General features: G+C 38.5%; 1 protein-coding gene across 3 annotated transcripts; it reads left to right on the forward strand.

Annotated features, from left to right (window-relative positions):
• The first annotated feature begins 726 nt into the window (after positions 1–726).
• On the forward strand, positions 727–13,945 carry LOC139154368 (bifunctional coenzyme A synthase-like). Of its 3 annotated transcripts, XM_070728879.1 has the most exons (11): positions 738–795; positions 955–1,096; positions 4,258–4,922; positions 6,225–6,439; positions 7,798–7,929; positions 8,815–9,004; positions 9,973–10,037; positions 10,526–10,610; positions 11,245–11,342; positions 13,180–13,326; positions 13,451–13,945. In XM_070728879.1, the coding sequence occupies exons 3-11, from the start codon at positions 4,259–4,261 to the stop codon at positions 13,496–13,498; spliced, it is 1,644 nt and encodes a 547-aa protein (XP_070584980.1). In that variant the 5' UTR covers positions 738–795; positions 955–1,096; position 4,258; the 3' UTR covers positions 13,499–13,945. The 3 variants fall into 3 exon arrangements, with proteins under 3 accessions (XP_070584978.1, XP_070584980.1, XP_070584979.1); XM_070728877.1 differs by lacking the exon at positions 955–1,096 and having other exon boundaries at positions 727–795; XM_070728878.1 differs by lacking the exon at positions 738–795 and having other exon boundaries at positions 806–1,096.
• Positions 13,946–21,317: the final 7,372 nt, after the last annotated feature.

Here is a 21,317-nt window from a genome sequence, read left to right on the forward strand (position 1 = left end):
TATCTTTTTCTGTAATCACTTAGCTGTACATAAATACAATTTTTAAAAAAATATTTGGTTTAAGGATCTGCTGACACACAATGAAAGTTAAAGCATTTTTATGGCTTCAAATCCTAATTGCTGTGCACACATACTGCATTGCAAAAGACTTTTGGACAAGGGCTACAGCTTTGTCAGAAATCCTAAAGAGCAACAGTAATTAGAATATACATTGTTTAAGTCTCTTCTTTAATAGGTAGTTTCCTATTTTAATACAGTCTTGTAATTTAGAGTGCTTTTTAAAATGATTTTTGGACGAGTATTGCTTTCTGTTTTCCTCTACAACCTATGTAAATTTGCTTCAATAATTGAGAACTCTGGGGCAACTTTAGCACCTGTTTATTGGCTAAAAGCTTCCAAAGGCATGCAAGCTTTCTAAAGGAAGGCTCCCAAATTGTTTGAATAATGAGGCAAAGCTGGAAATAAATCATTTTTATGTAGGTACTGTAATAAGCATCCATAGTATCTGCCATAACTAAAAATAAGATGCAAAACGTCATAGTATCACACCTTCTAAAAAATATATGAAATATGGCACACACAACATTATTCTGAATAGAGAAGTGTGATAAATATTGCTTTTAAGGCTTAACTTTAAGCCTGGCTGACTTCAAAGCTGGCTGGGGAGTGCATAAACTCCCCCCCTCCCCCGGTTTAATTTCCCACACAGGCTATATAAACATTTCTAGAATCGCTTCCAGCTTGTTCAGAGACACTTCCGGGTCGCGTTTCCACTACGCTGAGGTTGCCTATCAGGTGAGTAAACGGGCAGACGCCGTTTTTTTTGGGTGGGAGTGGGTGCTGCCACTTGGAGGGTGGCGGGGGGGGGATACGCTCTCGGTCTTTCGGCTGGGTGGTGGTTGTTGCGTGGCAACGGGAGTGAGGAACCCCATCATTTCTCGTCTTCTTTCCCAGCGACGGGACCTGGCTTAATGGGCAGTTTGTCGCAGGTTTCCTAACGGGAGGTCGGCAAAAAGGTGGCTTATTCTCCCACTTCTTTCCCAACGAACCTGGAGGCTTTTGTTGCACTTTGAAAAGGGGAGAACGGAGTAGGAAGGTGTGTTGTTTTAAGCCTTCAGTTATTTTTTAAAACGAGAGTAGGATATAAACAAATAAAAATTTAAAACGCTGGTTCGAAGCTGCATTCTCCTACATTATAACAATCTTTTGAGTAAATTGGGGTCAGCTGTTTTTTCTGAATGTGAGGAGAAAAATTGGCAACTTTTTTTTCAATTTATAGATATTTTAGCCTGCACAATGCGTTCAATTTTACTAAAGTTGCTGTGGAATTGGTAGTTTGAACATATCTGAACGTAAGAAAAATGTAAATGAACTGGAAAAAAATATGCTAAATGGTTTGTTTTAATCAGAAATAAGGCCTCCCATCCAGGTCGTGTGCAATCATTTTCAATTTAGATTTTTTTAGCCTGCCAGTTGCAACTACAGTATTGTATTTTGAAAACATTTTGCATTGAATTTATAGTTTGAACATTTCTGAACATAATGATATGAAAATGGAACTGAAAAAATCAATCCTTATTGGTGTATTTTGATAAAAAAAGAACTCTGTTTTTTAAGCATTTTGTGTCAGTTTATGGTTTTATTAGGCTACAAATCTCCAAGGAATTTCCTCCAAAAAGTTTTGATATACTAAATTGAACATTCCTGATCATAGAAAAAATATAAATTACTGTACCTGAAAAAAATGATGTTTATTTATTTTGCTCACACCCCCTCGGCCTTGCTGTGTGCCATTATTTTCACTTTTTATATAGATTTGGCTAAAAATATTTGGAATATCCTTTGGAAAAACAAGCACATGATAGCCAGAGAACTAATTTTATGAAAGAAATCCATTTTACTAAAAACAAGTATGTAATTTTGAAATTAACAGCATAATTTTTATATAAATTGAAATAATTGAATACAGCTGGGGGAGGGGCATTTATGAGCAAAATAAACAAAAAAGCATCATTTTTTTCAGTTCAATTTTCATATCATTATGTTCAGAAATGTTCAAGCTACCGATCCCACACCAACTTTAGTAAAATAGAACGCATTTTGCAGGCAAAACTATATAAATTGAAAAATAATTCACAAAAGGGGGGGCGCATTTTATGAGCAAAATAAACCAATAAGCATTAATTTTTCCATTTCAATTTTCTTTTCATTGTGTGCAGAAATATTCAAACTTGATTCCAAGTGAAAAAAGCTTTTAAAAAGACCAAATATAAGTACCTAAAATGAACAATTTGCAGTCTGGGTCAAACAGACCCGGGAACAGAATATTAGAGTGTTTTTTTTACAGGACACGAAGTTAAAATAGAAACAAACATAGAAATATAAAAAAGTAAAAATATAATTCATATGCAGTATTAATTTTATTACTATAAGTACATGTTTACATTTGGAAATCCAAAGTAGATTTTGTTATCTTCAAAAGTGTTGAAGTCTATTTTCCCCCCAAGAAATGTTAATGAAAATATAGACTACTGTATATGCAAAATTAAATTATAAACCTTCATGATATATATCAACTTGGAAGTCATTGCCATAGAACATTAGCTATACTAATGGAGAATATTCCACTTTATTATATTTGAATAGCCAGTTGTATTGATATTTATGCTGTAGCCATTTAATATTTTTAACTTTTGTATACAATTAAAGGAAAAAAAGTATCAAGAAGAAGAGGGGAGTTATTGAACTAAAAGATCATGTGGTGATCTAATTGACAATATGTGGATTTTAATTTCAGGGAGATAATCTGGAGTTTACAATGGGGTTTGTCATTTTAAACTAGGTGCTAATACAGATGAAACTTGAAAAAATATAATATAATGCAAAAGTTCATTTATTTCAGTAATGCAACTTAAAAGGTGAAACATAATATATGAGAGAAACTCATTACATACAAGGCAAGATAGTTCAAGCCATGATTTGTCATAATTGTGATGATTATGAGGTACAGCTCATGAAAACCACAAATCCACCATTTCAGAAAATTAGAATATTACATGCATTGTGCATGTATTACATGCATTGTGCATATTACAAGGATTGTGCATAGAACAATATCAGACAGTAAAGGATAAGCATGCATATGTACTCAGTACTTGGTTTGGTCAGTAATTACTGCCTCAATGCTGCAGCTATGGAAGCTATCAACCTGTGGCACTGCTGAGGTATTATGGAAGACCAGAATGCTTCAATAGTGGCCTTTAGCTCTTCTGCAATGGTTCACTTCCATGTCTCTCATCTTTCTCATGGCAATGCCCCATGGACCAACACCAGCAGATGACATGGCTTCCCAAATCAACGCAGGCTGTGGAAATTTTTGCATCTCATTTGGAAACCATTTGAGTATGGGAGAAGAATGGAGAGGCACGCACTGCAAGATGCTTGAAGTCCTGTATGAAGTTTCCACTGTCTCTGTTGATTTGGGGAGCCATGCCATCTCTTGGTCCACTGTGCTTCATTTAGGGGGATGGTGACTTCAATTTTCCATCAGGACTTGGCACCTGTCCACACTACCAAAGCACCAAAACCTAGTTCAATGATCATGGGATTACTGTCCTTGATTGGCCAGCAAAGTAGTTTGACCTGAACCCCATAGAGAATCTATGGGGTATTGCCAAGAATAAGATGAGAGACATGAGACCAACAATACAGAAGAGCTGAAGGCCGCTATTGAAGCATCCTGGTCTTCCATAACACCTGAGCAGTGCCACAGCCTGATAGCTTCCATTCCATGCCGCCTTGAGGCAATAATTGCTGCAAAAGGGCACCAAACCAAGTACTGAGTACATATGCATGCTTAGAATTTTCAGAGGTCTGATATTGTCCTATGTACAATCCTTGTTTTATTGATCGCATATAATACTGTATTTTAATTTTCTGAATTTCAGAATTCAAGGTTTTCATGAGCTGTACCCCATAATCATCACAATTATTTATTTATTGGATTTGTATGACAAATCATGGCTTGAACTATCTTGTCTTGCATATATAGAGTCTCTCTCCTATATTACGTTTCACCTTTTAAGTTGCGTTACTGAAATAACTGAACTTTTGCACAATATTCTAATTTTTCAAGTTTCACCTGTACATAAAAACTTTGATCATTATTTTCCTATAGGTTGAAGCCCTTTGACTTATCTTGCCTTTTTTTTTGTTTTGTTTTTTGCATGTGTCCTTCTGAACGGTCCTCCTGGACAGCATGTCGGTTTTCCGTTCTGGTTTACTTGTTCTGACATCCCCACTGTCGGCACTTTCTCTACGCTTGGTGCCCATTCTTGCTTCAGCTGCCCGGTTGGTACAAGAAACCCTCTATGTTCAACTGCAGCCAGGACTCAACTTGTCGGGGGCTACCCAGCCCCGCTTTGCCTATGTTCCTGCCACGGCTGAAGTATATGACCTTATCACCAAGCTGTACACTGATGCTGACATCCATCACCCCCTTGATGTCCGTGTATTGCTCACCAACCTTCTCAATCAAGGAGCTAACCCTCCCGCTCTAAGATTCGTACAAAACCTTTCCCAGCCGCCTGAGGTGGTACTTACAGACTACCAAAGTGCGGATGGAATGCAATCAAATCCTATCAAACAACGTCTAGAACGTTATGCCATTAGTTGTTATAGCTGTTGCTCTAAATTGAGGTCTGTTCTACTGTATCCTGACTATGAATTGCAAGATGATAATGAAGAATTACCCCACGACAAGACTGAGAAATCAAACAAGCCATTTCAAAGTTACTCTGATGTAGTTGTGGGCGGCACTTTTGATAGACTTCACAATGGTCACAAGATTCTTCTGAGTGTGAGCTGCCTGCTGGCAGAAAATCGGCTCCTCATTGGTGTCTGTGACAAAGAACTTTTGGAAAGTGGGTGCCTTTTTCCTGCAAAACCATTTAGAGAAGTTAGAAATATTTGGGGAACATAGTCCAGATTTTTTTTGAACACAATGATTGAATGCTGTAACTGAAACCAGGATTGACAACGTAGAGGACAAGTTGTTACTTGTGTGTTGTTATTTATGTGTTGCTAATATTTAGAATTTCATATAATTTTCTTTTTTTATTGAAAGTATTACCTAAGTATATTTGCAGAACTTAGAAATGTGGTGTGCCCCAATATGACAGTTTGCCTTGTTTATTGAGTATGATACCAGATCTAACATCTAGTTTGTTAGTGGAAATTAATTTAAATGGATCTGTCTTTATATTTTGAGGAGCTACATAAGGTAAGCCTTGTACAGCTTTTTATCAATGATAAAACATCTTTTTTTCAGTCCTTAGATGTATGCATTTACTATATTTTTTGGAGTATAGGACATATTCACACACATACAAACACCAAAAAAAAGTGGTCTTTGATGTGTCTTATACATCAAATGTTGCATCAGCCACATTTGGGAGGAGGGGGGAGGGAGTTGATGCGGCAGCAATGGCAACAGGCAGCAGCTGATTGGTGATATTCTGGGAGGCTGATCTAACCACCAATCGGTGGCGTAGTCTCCAGTGTTCCTAGGTTCAGGCAGCAACGCAGAGGTGGGATTCAGCCAAATATTTTGTTAAAGTTGTGTGGAGAATCGGCTGATCCACGCAGTGCCGCCATCTGCCGCACCATCTGTGTGTAGATGGATGGATGGACGGACGGATATACATACATACTTTGCTTTTCTAAAATAAGCAATATATACAAACTTTAGAAAAGGTATAAGAAATAGCAAGTCAAATAATTAAATTTATAAGAATATGTACTACAGCTAACCATTGTTTACATCAGCAATATATAGCTTTTTATCCTTGCACCTTTCCTTAATTTCACTATTTCATCTACTGCCTTTTGTTTTCTAAGGAAAATATACAGAAAATGATTTCTAGCCTGAGCAACTGTGATGAGAGAACTCTTAAATTCAATAAGTAAATGTAAGTTAGCTTCAATTTGTACTTTACTAGCTTGGTAGGCCAGAGGTAAGGAAACTATGCTTATCACAGACTCATGCAATTATATATGCAGCATCTATTGCCTTTTCTCAATATGACATTCTTTTAATTCCAAGATAAGGAAATCACAACTTTGTAGCACTAGGAACTTTTCTCATATTGGGACATCACCTCAAGAGATTAAGAAAGCATGACCTGAGCCTTACTACATTGTCCTCTTATTTTCTCCATCAACAGATAAATTATTAAAGGAATTGATTCTACCTTTGAATCAACGTCTGGATAAACTGATAGACTTTCTAGTAGATGTCAAGCCTTCCCTGCTATTTGACATTGTTCCTCTTCATGATCCCTTTGGTCCATCAATCGTCGATTCAAAGCTGAAATGCATTGTAGTCAGTGCGGAGACATTAAAGGGGGGTCTTTCTGTCAATCAAAGGAGAGCAGAAAATGTAAGTATGTGGAAGTATTTTAGCCACTAATGAGTACAAACTGAAAAAGAAATCTGCCATCTAGGAACTGCCAGAACTTAGGTCTTCAGGACAAAGTTCTTCCTCAGCCCCACCATTAGCAGAGGTACTTGGGCCCTGGTCCTAAATTCTGGAATTTTTCTGCCACAGTCTGTGTTATTCTGCCTGCAGGAAAAAGTATTTTGTTTAGACAGAACTTTGATAGCTAAATAGAGTTTAGTGTTTGAATTTGGCTCGATGTTTGGAGATCCCAGCTTTCTATTCTGTTTAGTAAGAGTTAAAATTATATAGTACAGTGAAATCTCACTTTGTCTTATTAACGAAAGGTGTTTTTTTTTCATTTGGACTCCACTGCTAGTTAGAGGATTTAAGAATATTCAAATATTTATTTGTTTTATCACAGATTATGCTGTTTATGCAATTACATAAATAGTAATTAATACTGTGATATTTAGAATTTCAATCCAAGCATAAAATAGGTAGATAAATATTTCTTCAGTATAGAGCATGGCTCACTTCCACCGACTCCCATCAGACCAGACTTCTTCAGCATGCTTTTTTGTGTATGGGTGACATTCTCAATCCTTAACATTTAACCAAGGGCTTAATAGGAATGTCCATCCCTACTGTAATCATCCATAACCATAAACCCACTTTTTTATTTCTTTAAAATCGTTCAATTCAAGCAACCACTGGCAGCTAGATCTCTGCATAGCAAAGATTAATTTAAAAAGTTACAAGCAAGCACCTGAGATGTTTTTACACATGTTTGTTAGGTAAACATAAGCATGTTTACTATATTTATTATATACTGTTATAACATTATAACATGACATTAATTTTCGATGCAAAGGGAAATCGGTTTTACAAATCGTCCTTTTTTTTACAACCGATAATTAGGTTGAGAAATACAGTCTTGGTGATTGTTAAGTGGCATTATACTTTTACTAGATTTTGTGACCTTTTTTGCAGGTGTTGCAAAATAAACATGGTCATTAAACACATTTTGGTGACTTTTGGACTGGAAATTAAAAGTAAATGCCAGAAAATGGCAGAAATTACTGTCATATGATTGTGGGACACTGCAACTGACCACAAATGCGGACTGGGTTGCCAAGCACCTAAAATGCAATCGTGACAGGGCAGGGGCATGACTGTAGAAATCCCAAGACCAGGTCATAAGTAACTTTTGGAAGGGAATGTCTGTCATAATTTCAGATGGTCACTAAGTGACCAGACATTAAGTAAGGATTGTCTATAATGTAGAATAACAAAAATTCATTGCCAGACTCTGTGGTATAATATGGAAAGGTAACTTGTCTCTAACAAATGTCTTACAGAACCTTTCTGAACTGGTTCTTCACAAGATCGGTCTGGCTGTCGACCTTAAACATGCCGAAAATGAAGAAGAAAAAATCAGCTCTTCTACCTTGAGGTTCAGACTTCTCGGAACTTTGTTGTGTGCACCTAAGGTAAGTAATGTGTTTGTTTTAGCTTTTGGGTTGTATGGGAGTAGGAGGGTGCAATTATGTGTATTTGGTAGTAAGGCCCTTTGAGTTGAAAAGGAATTATTCTTAAATAAGTATGGATTGCAACCTTTGTTGCTGGATTTTCTAAGAGACAAAAGATTGGTCAAAGAACAGGCAGAACATGCCTCCCAGTCTTGACTGTGAGCAATTTTTTTGCCTGTGTTGTCTCTGGCCCTTTACTTTCTTCTAAGTAAGGCTTTCCAGTATAAGAAACATAGCTATTCTTCTCCTCCCTCTGGTCTCTCTACCATGTCCCTTCGCCTTTTTCTCCCCTTCCCCCTCCCCATTTTTCAGAGCAGCCTTCACCATTAGCAAGCACAGTCCAGAGCTGGTTCTTATTCGAATGAGGCTGAAGTTCTCCCTTCACCACAGGACTGCAGGGGTAGGGAGAAGGATGCAAAGTCACTATGAGCAGCCATTGTGATACTCAAGAAAGCAAAGACCATGAGAGAAAAAGGCCAAGCTCTCTGAATGGAGAGCACACTCTACAGCAGGGGTCTCCAACCTTGGCAACTTCATCCACGGAGAGGGGCGGCATACAAATCAAATAAATAAATAAACTTTAAGACTTGTGGACTTCCAACTCCTAGAATTCCTCAGCCTGCTTTGCTTAAAGTCTTAAAGTTGCCAAGGTTGGAGACCCCTGCTCTACAGGGAACAGTGTGTAGCACTATGACTGTAGCTCTACACAAATGTAACAAGACTGTATGTAGTGAATGTTTGTTTATTAGATCAGTGCTGCTATGAAAAGAGCCAATGTAATGTAATAATACATACACAAGTGAATACGCAGTTCCATGAATAAAATCAATCTTCTTTTCTCTTCAGAAAAATCCATCACTTCCTTCCAGCCCTTACATAATTGGGCTCACTGGTGGAACTGGTAGTGGCAAAACATCTGTTGCCAAGCATTTGGCTCGACTTGGTGCCTTCCATTTGGAGATGGATACACTGGGGCACAACATTTACACACCTGGTGGTCCTGTATACAAGCAGGTGATAAAAGCATTTGGACCAGGTACGATTAACCTTTGGGGGGAATCCATATTTTAATTCAGTTCATCCAGAAAACTGCAAGAGAAGGGATAGCAAGGGTTCTGCCTCAGTTTGTTTTTTCCTCTCTCTGATCCTTTGCCAATCCACTTTAATGACTTAAAACAATGTATTCTCCCCCTTTCCAAATTCTCCCCGTTTTCTTACCAAATTGCATTTGTCCTCAGCGGACAAAGTTTATAAACATGATTGCTATCAGAGTAGTTTGGCCCATCATTGGAAAAATAGATATGGAAGGAGAAAAACTGTGGTAACAAGCAACCTAAAGGTGAAACATACTATGTATAATTAATTACCATTTAATTTAGGTGAAAATATTATTTGGCAGAGTCAGTCACTTTTGGAGGACATCAGGTTAGGTAACATTGGAGGTTAGGCTCCAGGAAAAATAACATTATTACTTACCACTGTAGCTGGTTCTTACATTGTAAGCATTTCTCCAGAATTCACCAGAGGTTATTTTCATATGCATTCATATGTTAAAATGGTTCTGTCCATCCCTTCAAGAGGGGGACTTTCCAAATCTATTGCTGTCTAGAGAAGTTTGAAATTCTAGGATTTATTTATTCATTTAGTTATTCAACACGTTTGTACATTTGCTCATCTCATATCATCATATTGGGGAAAGTTACAGGAACTATCATAAGGTTTTGAAGTATTCTTTATTTAATTTTCCCCCAGGGGGAAAATGTTACATTATTATCCTTTTGTGCTTTTATCCAATGTTTTGAATCATGAATGAAATTATCACAGTTTGGCAAATCTTGTGTTTCAAAAATGGCAGTGAAAACCAGTTAAGAATTAGGAATGGAGAAACTCACCTGTGAATTCTGGGAGGGGTTTTACTTTTGAGGGTCTCTTAACACACATAAAGGGAAGCTGCACAAGATTTCTTTCTGGTGTGTGTTTGGCGAATCCAACTCATCTTTACAGATATTTTGAAAGAAGATGGAACCATCAACAGACAATTGTTGGGAGCCAAAGTATTTGGAAACCAGGTAAAAACCTGCCTCAGTTTGGGGTAAAAACTGAATTTCAGTATTGGCGTTCCTTCCTTTCCAGTTCAGCATATTGGTTTATCCTTTGATTCACTGACATCAGAATGCCTCTCTGTTCTATCCCATTAATTCTGCCCTTTCACCTTCTTTCACAGCAAGGTGGTTAGTTTCCCCCCCCCCCCCCGTGTTTTTTTTTTCCATTTGTGGGTTAAAGGTATTGTGTGAGCACTGTGCACACAGGGAGAACTTCTCCTTGTATATTAAAATACAAAGTGGTCTTGAGACTGGTAAAAATGTGGACTGGTGATGCTGGGATAGCCGTCTATATACTAGTGCATGTTTTGACCCAATTCTGATTTGCATACCATACCTCTTGGATTGGTACTGCTGGCAATCCCCAGGGTTTGGTTTTGCTTTGTTTTGTTTTCACAAGTAGCAGCAGGTCCCCTTAAATTTCTTGTGTTGGCTTTCTTTGTTCCCTCTTACAGGAACGGATGAAGCAACTGAATAATATCATGTGGCCAGTGATGGCTCAAATGGCAAAAGAAAAGCTAGAAGAGGCAGGCAAGCAGGGTGAGAAGGTCTTTGGGGGATCTTGGCAAGACTTGTTAATAAGTTACATATAGGTTCAACATCTCATTTTCCAGAAAGATGAGCAGGTAATCTATAAGAGCCATGCCAAAAGAGCTCACCTAAGCAGACTTTGCTTATATGATAGACTGTCATGTGGTTCCAGCATGAGGCTGTGCAGCATATATTAAAACTCAGATAAATTCATTTCATTTCGTTTACAGGCCACCTGATTCCATACTAACATTGGGAATAATGTGTTTTTATCTGAGTTTACTTATGTTACAGTTAGCCCATGATGCAGCAGTTATAATTTATATAGTCATTCCTCAAACCCCTGGCTCCTTCAGTCTCAAAGATTTCCAGAGCAATTTGCAGAATAATATGACTTGTTGCTTTGCCTTTGTGGCTTGTTTGAAAGCAACAAATCAGAATTTTACATTTGGATAAGTTTATAAATTACCAGTACCTTTGTTTATTTTCCAGTAGGAGAGAAGGATTGACTGTACCATTACAGTAACTGCTCATACTGAGCTATGATATCTGACTTATTTGGAAATGAAATTAAAACATGCTGTAGCCCCCTACTCTCAATAGAGACTGCCTTCTGTTCACCCTTCCAATTTCTGGTCTGCAGGAAATGCCGTGTGTGTACTGGATGCAGCTGTATTGCTGGAAGCAGGCTGGTCAGTAATGGTGCATGAGGTCTGGACTATCATCATTACTGAAAGGGAGGTAAGAACCTCTGCATTATATAATTCTTGCAATCAAAATCTTTCCCTTTCTGTTTGTCATGTTTGTTGGAAAGAGTAGGTGGTGCAAAGTAGCTAGATTTAAATTGGAGCCAGCAGGTATTTTGGATTTTATTTCAGACATCATAAAGCTATTCAGTAGTTGCTTTAAAAGAATCCAATGCTCTGCTGTTAGTTATCAGGCAAATGGTGAATATACCATCACAATCATTCTAAACAATGATCATACAAAAACATTGTCTTCTTTGTATGAATATTTGAGGCATACTTTCTAGAAAATGGTGACAGCTTTCAGTGATAGTCTGTGCAATGAAAGATAAGATAGATAAACAGATAGGAATAATTTATGTATATCCAGATTTTTAAAAATGCAAACAACTTGTATCACAAAATTAATAAATCACAATAAAGATGAAATAATCAGGATTTTTAAAAATACGAAACCAAGAGTAATATAAACAGCTCACATAGCAGTATCACTTAAAGAAATTAATATTAATATTAAAATGAGAGTGCTGTACTGCAAGCCACTGAATCTGACTGTAGATCTATCGGTCAGCGGTTCAAATCTCATCACCGGCTCAAGGTTGACTCAGCCTTCCATCCTTCCAAGGTGGGTAAAATGAGGACCCGGATTGTGGGGGCAATATGCTGGCTCTGTTCAAAAGTGCTATTGCTAACATGTTGTAAGCCTCCCTGAATCTGAGGAGAAGGGCGGCATAAAAATTGAATGAATGAGTGAGTGAGTGAGTGAGTGAGTGAATAAATAAATAAATAAATAAATAAATAAATATCACTATAGTTAACTGTCATCATGTAAAAGGTAATGATTCCTTAGCAAAATAAAATAAAATTAAATTTTAAAATACTGTATATATACCTAAGAGTATATACAAGAACATAAGAGAATATACCTCAGATGTAATTATGAGGAGGACATTCTACATTTGGCAATAGCATTCAAAAACAGCAATTTTTCACATCATAGTTCAGTTTTCATTTATTTAATTGTATTTCTATTGTAGCTCTTTACAAAGGCTAACAATAGTAAAAAAATTAAAATTCAAGGATATTTCAGAATTCTCTGTCACAAGATTTTCCAGTGAGACAAAAAATGACCTAAGGTTTAATATTTAAATAGTGTGCTGTATGGACGTGGTATAAAAAGGGTTTTAACACGCTAGGAAATTTGAGAAGGCCATTACGCAATATCCCTATAAAGCAGTGTTTCCCAAACTTGGCAACTTAATGATATCTGGACTTCAACTCCCAGAATTCCCCAGCCATCATGCACTGAGAGTTGAAGTCCAGATATCATCAAGCTGCCAAGGTTGGGAAAGACTGCTACAAAGTTACCCAATTAAATACAAATTAACACTAGAAAGTGGAAACATCTATTGAATCCAGTTGGGAGATTCAAGGTAGAGATTTGGTGGATCCTTTTTATCTTCGTCACAATTACACTATACAATTCTATGAGCATAAGAACAGCAATAGCTACACTTCTGAACAATTTTAATAGGAGATGAAACACTGTACTGTATATCAATGGACGTAAGAAAACCAAACAAGAAATAGCAATATTATAAAAAAAAAAGAATAGGAATTTCTTTCATCAATTATGCTCATTCACCTGTATAGTCGTGGGGCTCCAATCTTACCATCCCAAAGATTAAGAGGGTGGGCCTGTGGGATATCAAGGGAAAGCACAAGGCAGGGGCTGCTAGAGAAAAGTCATGCCTTGGAGGCCACTCTAGTAGGCATCTTTTAAGAAAGGGACCCACCTGCTCTACCTCTTCTCTGTCTCTGTTTCTTTCAAGGCCATAAAACGCATCATGGAGAGAGATGGCGTAGATTCAGAGGTTGCCATACTGCGGGTAAAAAGCCAAATATCTAATATGCAGCGTGTGAATCAGTCACATGTAGTCCTTTGCACAATGTGGGAGCCAGAAATTATACATAAAATGGTAAGAAAAAGCATAATGGCTGCAAATGAGTAAAGCAGCATCTTACTAGATCTATTAAATGGGTTTTCTTTGGAGAGTCATCTCTGATAGGCTTGTTGAGTAATTCTTTTGTCTGTTTTTACAGGTGGAAAAAGCTTGGGCTCTGCTTCAGGAGCGCATCAAACCTCAATAGACCCATGAACTATCACCTCCTTCATTCTGCCCTCTCAGTGCTGCCAGTATGGAAAAATGTGCACCCATCAGGAGTACTTATTCTAGGGGGCAGAAGTTTGAGGGTAGAGATAAAGGAAACAGAGTTTCAAATACTTGGTGTTGTGGGGTTGGATATTCCCTTTACCTTTTTCCCCACTTGAAAAGGGTTCAGGGAGAAGCATGAAGTAACTTTTGTATATCGTAGGATTTGATTTTTTTTTGTTCAGTCGGGATACCTGCTGAGCAGGAAGGAAAAGACACTGCTATGATTGATGCTACATGTTTTTGATGGAAGCAGTTTCATTAATGTGACTAATGAGAAAAGAACATTCAATGTTACATAGGCATGGCATAAATGCTCTGTTTAGGCTGCACTTTGTACTTGATATTCTTTATGCAAAAGTTACATATAAAGAAAGCCAATATATTGGCTTGTTGTGGTTGTGTGTTACTAATGGGAACTTTTCTGATTGAATAGTGGGTGGGTTTCCTACTCAATCTTCTCTGGGATCATCAAGATTCACAAATACAGTTAAAAACATTTTTTCTGATTTGAATTTGCTTTTAATTCTATTTCCTAATTTAAAATTTTATCCTTAAAGTAGGGAAATAAATTGCAGCAAAATAAGTGTCATTGTTTTCAAAGTCCCTTGAAAAATCAAATTTGATTTTTTTAAAAAAAATCATGTTGGTGTTTTGAAAACCACTTGCATTTAAATACTTCAATTTACATCATTTTACTTGAAGGTATTTATATTTATATTTGAGCTTAAATTGTGAATGCAAGACCAACACATTTGATATTCTTATTTATATTCATTTGAAACTAATTTAATGTCACTGGCTTTCATTATTTGGACTATATGGTGTCATGGACTTTTGAGTCAAAGTTTGTAACCTTTCAATATACAAATGCATACAGTTTCAGATGGGTGGCAGGTAGATTCCATTAAGAATTAAATTAGATCACATTTAATGTATAAATATAACTTCCATAGACTGAAAGGGAGGGTGATGTGCCAGACATATCTATACTATAGTGGCACAATCTAGGGATGGGGAAGAATAATTATCATAGTGGTTTAATTACTTCCGAAATAAGCATTTGATACCAATCTGTGGCAGTGGGACATCAGTCTGATTCTGGAAGGAGAGCTACATGATGCCGAAAATTCGGGGCACTTTTCCATTGCAATAACAATTGCAGTATTTTGTTCACATACTCTTTGCCTTGAATATATCTGGCTCAAAGTTGATTCAGACAGTTGTGACATTTTGTTACATCAAACTGCCACTTCTCTCCTTGCTTAACAATGACACAAACTTCATGATATAACTCTTTACAAAACAAGGGGCTGGCTAGTTAAGAATATATTCCTGTAACCAATACCACCACCACCTACAATGCTGCCCAGATTTCCTGCTTACTTGTTTGTTAGTTTCTTTTAATTTAAGAGAAATGAAGAAGAAGAATACACTCTAAAGTACAATTTTCATATTATGTTTATTTGCTAGAACGGTGATGGCGAACCTTTTTTCCCTCGGGTGCCAAAAGAACGTGCATCTTTGCTATCGCACATGCGCAAGTGTCCACATCCATAATTCAATACCTGGAGAGGATGAAAACAGCTTCTCTCCCCCCCCCCCAGGGGCCTTCTGGAGGCTGGAAATTGCCTGTTTCCCAACTTATAGTGGGCCCAATAGGCTCATGTTTTGCCCTTCCCAGGCTCCAGAGGCTTCCTTGGAGTCAGGGGAGGGTAAAACTGCCCTCCTCCATCCGCTCCCCCCAAGGCTCTCTGGAAGCCAAAAACGCACTCCCAGAGCCTCCATGTGAGCCAAAAAGCTATTCATCTATAAGCTTAAAAATTTCATTGGCCTTTCTTTTGCAGCCATATTACACTTTTGATCCATATTTGGCTTATGATCCACTATATAATTTTGACATTATTTTCTCATCTATTTATATATTCTGGAGTCTTCATATATGTTGAAAGTTAGACTAATTGACTGGCTATAGTTCCTTATGGCGTTCCTCTCCTTTAACTCATGTGGGGCTCCATTTTTTGTTCAGACATTCTCAATGTTCAGTGTTGCTATCTTCATAAAACAACTGAGTCTCTTATTTTTAACATATTTGAAGGTATCTTAAAATCCCAAACACTCTTCCACTTGCTATAAGTGTCCATTTTTCTGTGCATGCGCAGAAGAAAAACCTGGGGGAAATTCCCCCCCAACAAAAGATGGTGGCCTCCATGGACCGCCACTGACTGATCTGGTTCCGTGATGTTACCAGCAGGTTGCTACTGGTTCAGGAGAACTGGTCTGAACCAGGAGGAACCCACCTCTGACACTTACCAAGATTTATATATAGTGTTCCCTCGTTTACCACGGGTGTTACACTCCAGGATCACCCGCGATAAATGAAAATCCGCAAAGTAGGGATGCTATATTTATTTAAGTATTTATACACTATTTTAAGGCCCTGCAATTTTGCGCTACATAAACCTTTCCCATTCCCTTAATAACCATTCCCACACTGTTCTGCACATGTATTGTACCTTTACACTTACTGTAAAATGTTTTGAATTCCTAAACCTACGTGATGAAACGATGCTCCATGTGAAATGGCCGAGTGTAGAAGCAGACTCAGAGATGGGGAGGAGGCTGCACAGACAAAAAGTAAATAATGCGCTACTGTACTGAGCCAATCAGGCTCTGGGATACAAAGCAGCACTCTCTGGTTGGTCACTTCTCCATCAATCAACCAATCGTGTGTTATTTACAATCTCATGTAGGTAAGTTTCGTCTCTGGTGGGCGAGTTCCGCAGAAAACCCGCGAAGTAGTGAAAATCCACGATATATTTTTACATTAATATTTTATATGCACCGCGATTTCTGAGGTTCATTTTTTTACAGGTGTGCCCTCTTGTGGTCAAAGAAGGGCAAAACAAAGACTTGGAATATTTCAAAGGATATATAATAAAGCTGCTGGAACCCTTTTATTTAATGGAAAAAATATGTAATATATCTTTTTCTGTAATCACTTAGCTGTACATAAATACAATTTTTTAAAAAATATTTGGTTTAAGTATCTGCTGACACATAACAATGAAAGTTAAAACATTTTTATGGCTTCAAATCCTAATTGTTGTGCACACATACTGCATTGCAAAAACGTAGGATTTTAGAAAAAAACAAAGCAGCAAAAATGCTATACACATTGTATATCTATTTGCAATAAGCATAATCAGCATTTTAATCCAAGAATTTTGGACAAGGGCTATAGCTTTGTCAGAAATCCTAAAGAGCAACAGTAATTAGAATATACATTGTTTAAGTCTCTTCTTTAATAGGTAGTTTCCTATTTTAATACAGTCTTGTAATTTAGAATGCTTTTTAAAATGATTTTTGGACGAGTATTGCTTTCTGTCTTCCTCTACAACCCACAATATTCTTGGTTATTTATTTGCTCTTTTTGGCAATCTAAAAAGCAAATGGGCCTCAATGGAAACGACAGATAGTGGTAACTACATATAGAAACATTTATTTATTAAAGCTTTGCAATAAAAGGCTGTACACCATGGAATGTGTGTTCAGAACGCATACAGCAAAAGCACACTAAGGAAAAAACTTAACAAATTGACAAAATATAAATGTAAAATCAAATCATATCAAATAACTACCCTGTTTTCCGATCTGACCGAGAATCCCGCAGAGGAGGTGGTGTAGCTATCTTCTATAAAATAACAATCTAAAAAACATCCAAATTGCACATGAACTTATCCTCCCTGAAACCATTATATGTGATCTTTCCCTGAATAACACACTCCGCTTCCTACTATGCTACCGAGCTCTTGACTACGACATCACCTATGCAACCAAATTAGCTTCACTACTAGCGTGGGCAACCTCCTGCTCCTGCCCCACTATCTTCCTTGGTGATCTCAATCAACCTATCAACTGGACCCTAAATGAATGCAGTACGGAACCAATCCATACTACTTTATTCAATGCCGTCACCAGCCTGGGACTTGTTGTTTTATTATTGGATTGTCACATGCTGTTTTTATCATTGCTGTTACAAATCCAATAAATTATTATTATTAAATTATATTGACTTCTGCAGCCTTTGATTCAGTAGTCCATGACAAACTACTCCTAAAACATAAATCCTATGGCATCTGAGGATTCCTCCACAGCTGGATTACAGTATTTCTGTCAAACAGACAACAAGTTGTCAAAATTGGAAGCACCAGTTCCACCCCCATCCCTGTTAAAAGTGGTGTTCCCCAAGGCAGCGTACTAGGACCTACTCTTTTCATTCTCTACATCAACGACCTATGCGATCATATCATAAACAACTGTGTTCTTTTTGCCGACGATGTAAAACTTTTCAATACCACAGACAACACAACTACTCTCCAAAAAGACCTTGACTTCATCTCAGATTGGTCTAACACTTGGCAACTTCAAATATCATCTAGCAAATGCTCTGTTCTCCACATCGGCAAAAAGAATCCGAACCTCGTATACAAACTAAATAAACAAAATCTGACAAACAACCCCCACGCAGTAAAAGACCTTGGAATACTAATAGCAAATGACCTAAGTGCCAAAGCCCACTGCAACAATATCGCCCCAAAGGCTTCTAAAATTGTCAACCTGATCCTACGTAGCTTCTGCTCCGGCAATCTCACACTACTCACCAGAGCTTACAAAATTTTCACCAGACCCATCCTTGAATACAACTCACCTGTCTGGAACCCACACCGAATTTCAGACATCAACACCCTAGAAAATGTCCAACGATACTTCACCAGAAGAGCCCTTCACTTCATCACTCGAAACAGAATACCCTACGAAACCAGACTTACAATCCTGGGTGTAGAAAGCTTAGAACTACGATGCCTTAAACATGATCTAAGTATTGCCCACAAGATCATATGCTGCAACATCCTGCCTGTCAACAACTACTTCAACTTCAACCGCAATAACACAAGAGCACGCAACAGGTTCAAACTTAATATCAACCGCTCCAAACTTGACTGTAAAAAAATATGACTTTAGCAATCGAGTTGTTGAAGCGTGGAACTCATTACCAGACTCCGTGGTGTCAACCCCCAACCCCCAACATTTTTCCCTTAGACTTTCCACAGTTGACCTCTCCAGATTCCTTAGAGGTCAGTAAGGGGCGAGCATAAGTGCACTAGTGTGCTTTCCGTCCCCTGTCCAATTGTCTCTCCTATATTTTATACAGTATATCTTTTCTCCCATTCATATATCCTTTCATCTACTCTTCATGGATGTATTTCTGTTCTCATATCTCTTCTTCTATCCCTTCCCTGATATTTATTACTACATGTTTTTATTCTCTTTAACTTTCAGTTTGTATTGGACAAAAATAAATAAACAAATAAAATAAAATGGCAACTAAGCACACAACCAAAGATCCTCAAGGGGCACTCTTGATCAATGAATGCCTAATCAGTGGGGAAAGATCTAGAATAGATCTTAACATGTATATCAGGTCAAACCCCATAATTACCTGCTGTTCTGCTGCATTATGGCCCAATTGAAACTTCTGAATACCGTTTCTCAATTTTTGGTCACTCTTAAGGTGCGTGGACTTCAACTCCCAGAGTCCTCCCCCATAGTTCACTCGCCGAGGAATTCTGGGAGATAAAGTCCGCACATCTTCAAGCGGCAAAGGTTGAGAAAGACTTGTTCTTGGGTGGTTTTCGAAGGTGGCCCCGCATTATAGAGTTCCTGACAATATTGTCATGGGAGGGGGCCAAGGCATGATTGAGCATGATGAAGGAATTCCGACCCAAGAATGGACACAACTGGAAGCGCATACAAGGAAGAGGGTTTTTTTCTATGACCCCTCTTGCCAAAACGTAGTTTGTGCGTCCACCCCAGCACGAGTGAGAACTGGAAATAGGTTCTGAATTTCGGCATGCAGAGGTCTCCAAACTTGGCAACTTTAAGCCTGGCGGACTTCAAAGCAGGCTGGGGAGTGCATAAACGCACCATTGTCCCTGTCCCATTGCCTAATTTACCTGTATCTACTTTGCTAATGTTAACGTTTATACCAATAGCTACTATCTTGCACAAGTTTGACAAACAAATAAAAAAAATTAAACTATAACTAATTAAAAAGGGGGCGTGCATAAGTGCACCAGCGTGCCTTCCATTCCGTCCTAATGTTCCTCTCTTACTAGTATCCTATATATAAACACTTATATCTTTGTATACCAACAATCAGGGCTGCCAATAGGCCGGTACTACTGGTACTGGCGTCAGAGGCCCGGCCTAATTGAAAAATGGGGGGGCGGTTTTGGCCCGCCACCATGTGCCGGCCCCCTGGTGCCCGCAGAATTCATTGTGCCCAGCACCGTTCCATGTAGGCTGTGCACGCCTGTGCCAGTGCACCCCAAAATGCCCCCCCGTGCACCCTTTTCCAAGGGTGCGCATGAAGCCACGGCCGCCCCCGCCCCCCCGCGCCTGTAGCCCCCTCGTGCCCCTGGCAAGAGAGGCGGGGCAGGCGTTCTCACAGCGGGGGCCAGCAAAGGCGATTTTCAATGTTGGGCGTGTGGGCCGGCGCACGTTCTCCCCATCCCCCTGCCAGCCTGCCCGGAACATTCAAAGTAAGAAAAGGGGGATGGGGAGAGCGTACGCTGGCCCATGCGCCCGACATTGAAAATCACTTTCGCCAGCCTCCGGAGAACGAGAGAGAGTGAGGGCGTCAGAACAAGATAGAGAGAAAGTGAGAAAGAGAGAGAGAGAAAAAAAGAGTGGGGAGAGAAAAAGATAGCAAGAGAGAGAGAACGAGAGAGAGAAAGAGTGAGAGAAAGAAAACAAGAGAGAAAGAGTGATAGAGAGAAAGCAAGAGAGAGAGAGAGAAAGAAAACAAGAGAGGGAAAGTAAGAAAAAGAGAGAGAGAGCAAGAGGGGGAGATATAAAGAAAGAAAGAAAGAAAGAAAGACAGAGAGGAAGGAAGAGAGTGAGAGAGGAAGAAAGCAAGATAGAGAGAGAGAGAGAGAGAAAGAAAGAAAGAGATGAGAGAGGAAAGAAGAGAGTGAGAGAGAGGAAGAAAGCAAGATAAAGAGAGAGAAAGAGAGATGAGAGAGGAAGGAAGAGAGTGAGAGAGAGGAAGGAAGAGAGAGAGAAGAGTGGAAGGAAGAGAGAGAGAGAAATGATAGAAAAAAGGGGAGAAAAAAAGAGAAATGAGAAAATGATTGAGGCAGAGAATGACAGGAAAGAGAGAGAAACAGAGAAAAGTGACTCTTGATTTAAAGCATATGGTAAAAGCACTTAAATAATAACAGCCCTCACCTGTTTTTATTAATAGTTTTGCTGGTTGTTTTAGTTTTAATAGTACAGTAATGGATTTTAGTTTTTTAAAATTATTAATTTCTTTTAATAAAAAAGAAGGGATTTATTTATTTATTTATTTCTATGCCGCCCGGTCCCAAGTTTTTCCTTATTTCCAGATTGCATTTCTTCTTGGTGAGGTTCCGCCCATTGCTTCTTGTACTACCTTCAGGTGACATGGAGAATAAATAGATGCCATCTGCTCTGTGGCAGCCCTTTAAGGATTGGGAAACTACTATTATATTCCCCCTCAGTTTTCTATTTGTTGAGCTAAACATACTTGTTCTCTTAGCCCTTGGTCATAGGATTTAGCCTCTAGGCCACGGGTGTCAAACTCAATTTCATTGAGGGCCACATCAGGGCTGTGTTTGACCTCAGAGGGCCAGGGGAGGGCTTGCCCAGGGTGTGTGGCTATGGTGGCATGG

The sequence above is a fragment of the Erythrolamprus reginae genome, chromosome Z (genome assembly GCF_031021105.1).
Source record: "Erythrolamprus reginae isolate rEryReg1 chromosome Z, rEryReg1.hap1, whole genome shotgun sequence".
Taxonomy (NCBI): domain Eukaryota; kingdom Metazoa; phylum Chordata; class Lepidosauria; order Squamata; family Dipsadidae; genus Erythrolamprus; species Erythrolamprus reginae.

What these genes read in the sequence shown, in the direction of transcription:
- LOC139154368 (XM_070728877.1), top strand. Translation starts at nt 4,259, where the DNA reads ATGTCGGTTTTCCGTTCTGGTTTACTTGTTCTGACATCCCCACTGTCG. An exon ending in TGACAAAGAACTTTTGGAAA is followed by an intron (nt 4,923 to 6,224) that starts GTGGGTGCCTTT and finishes CTCCATCAACAG; the next exon opens with ATAAATTATTAAAGGAATTG. An exon ending in CCAAAGTATTTGGAAACCAG is followed by an intron (nt 10,038 to 10,525) that starts GTAAAAACCTGC and finishes TCCCTCTTACAG; the next exon opens with GAACGGATGAAGCAACTGAA.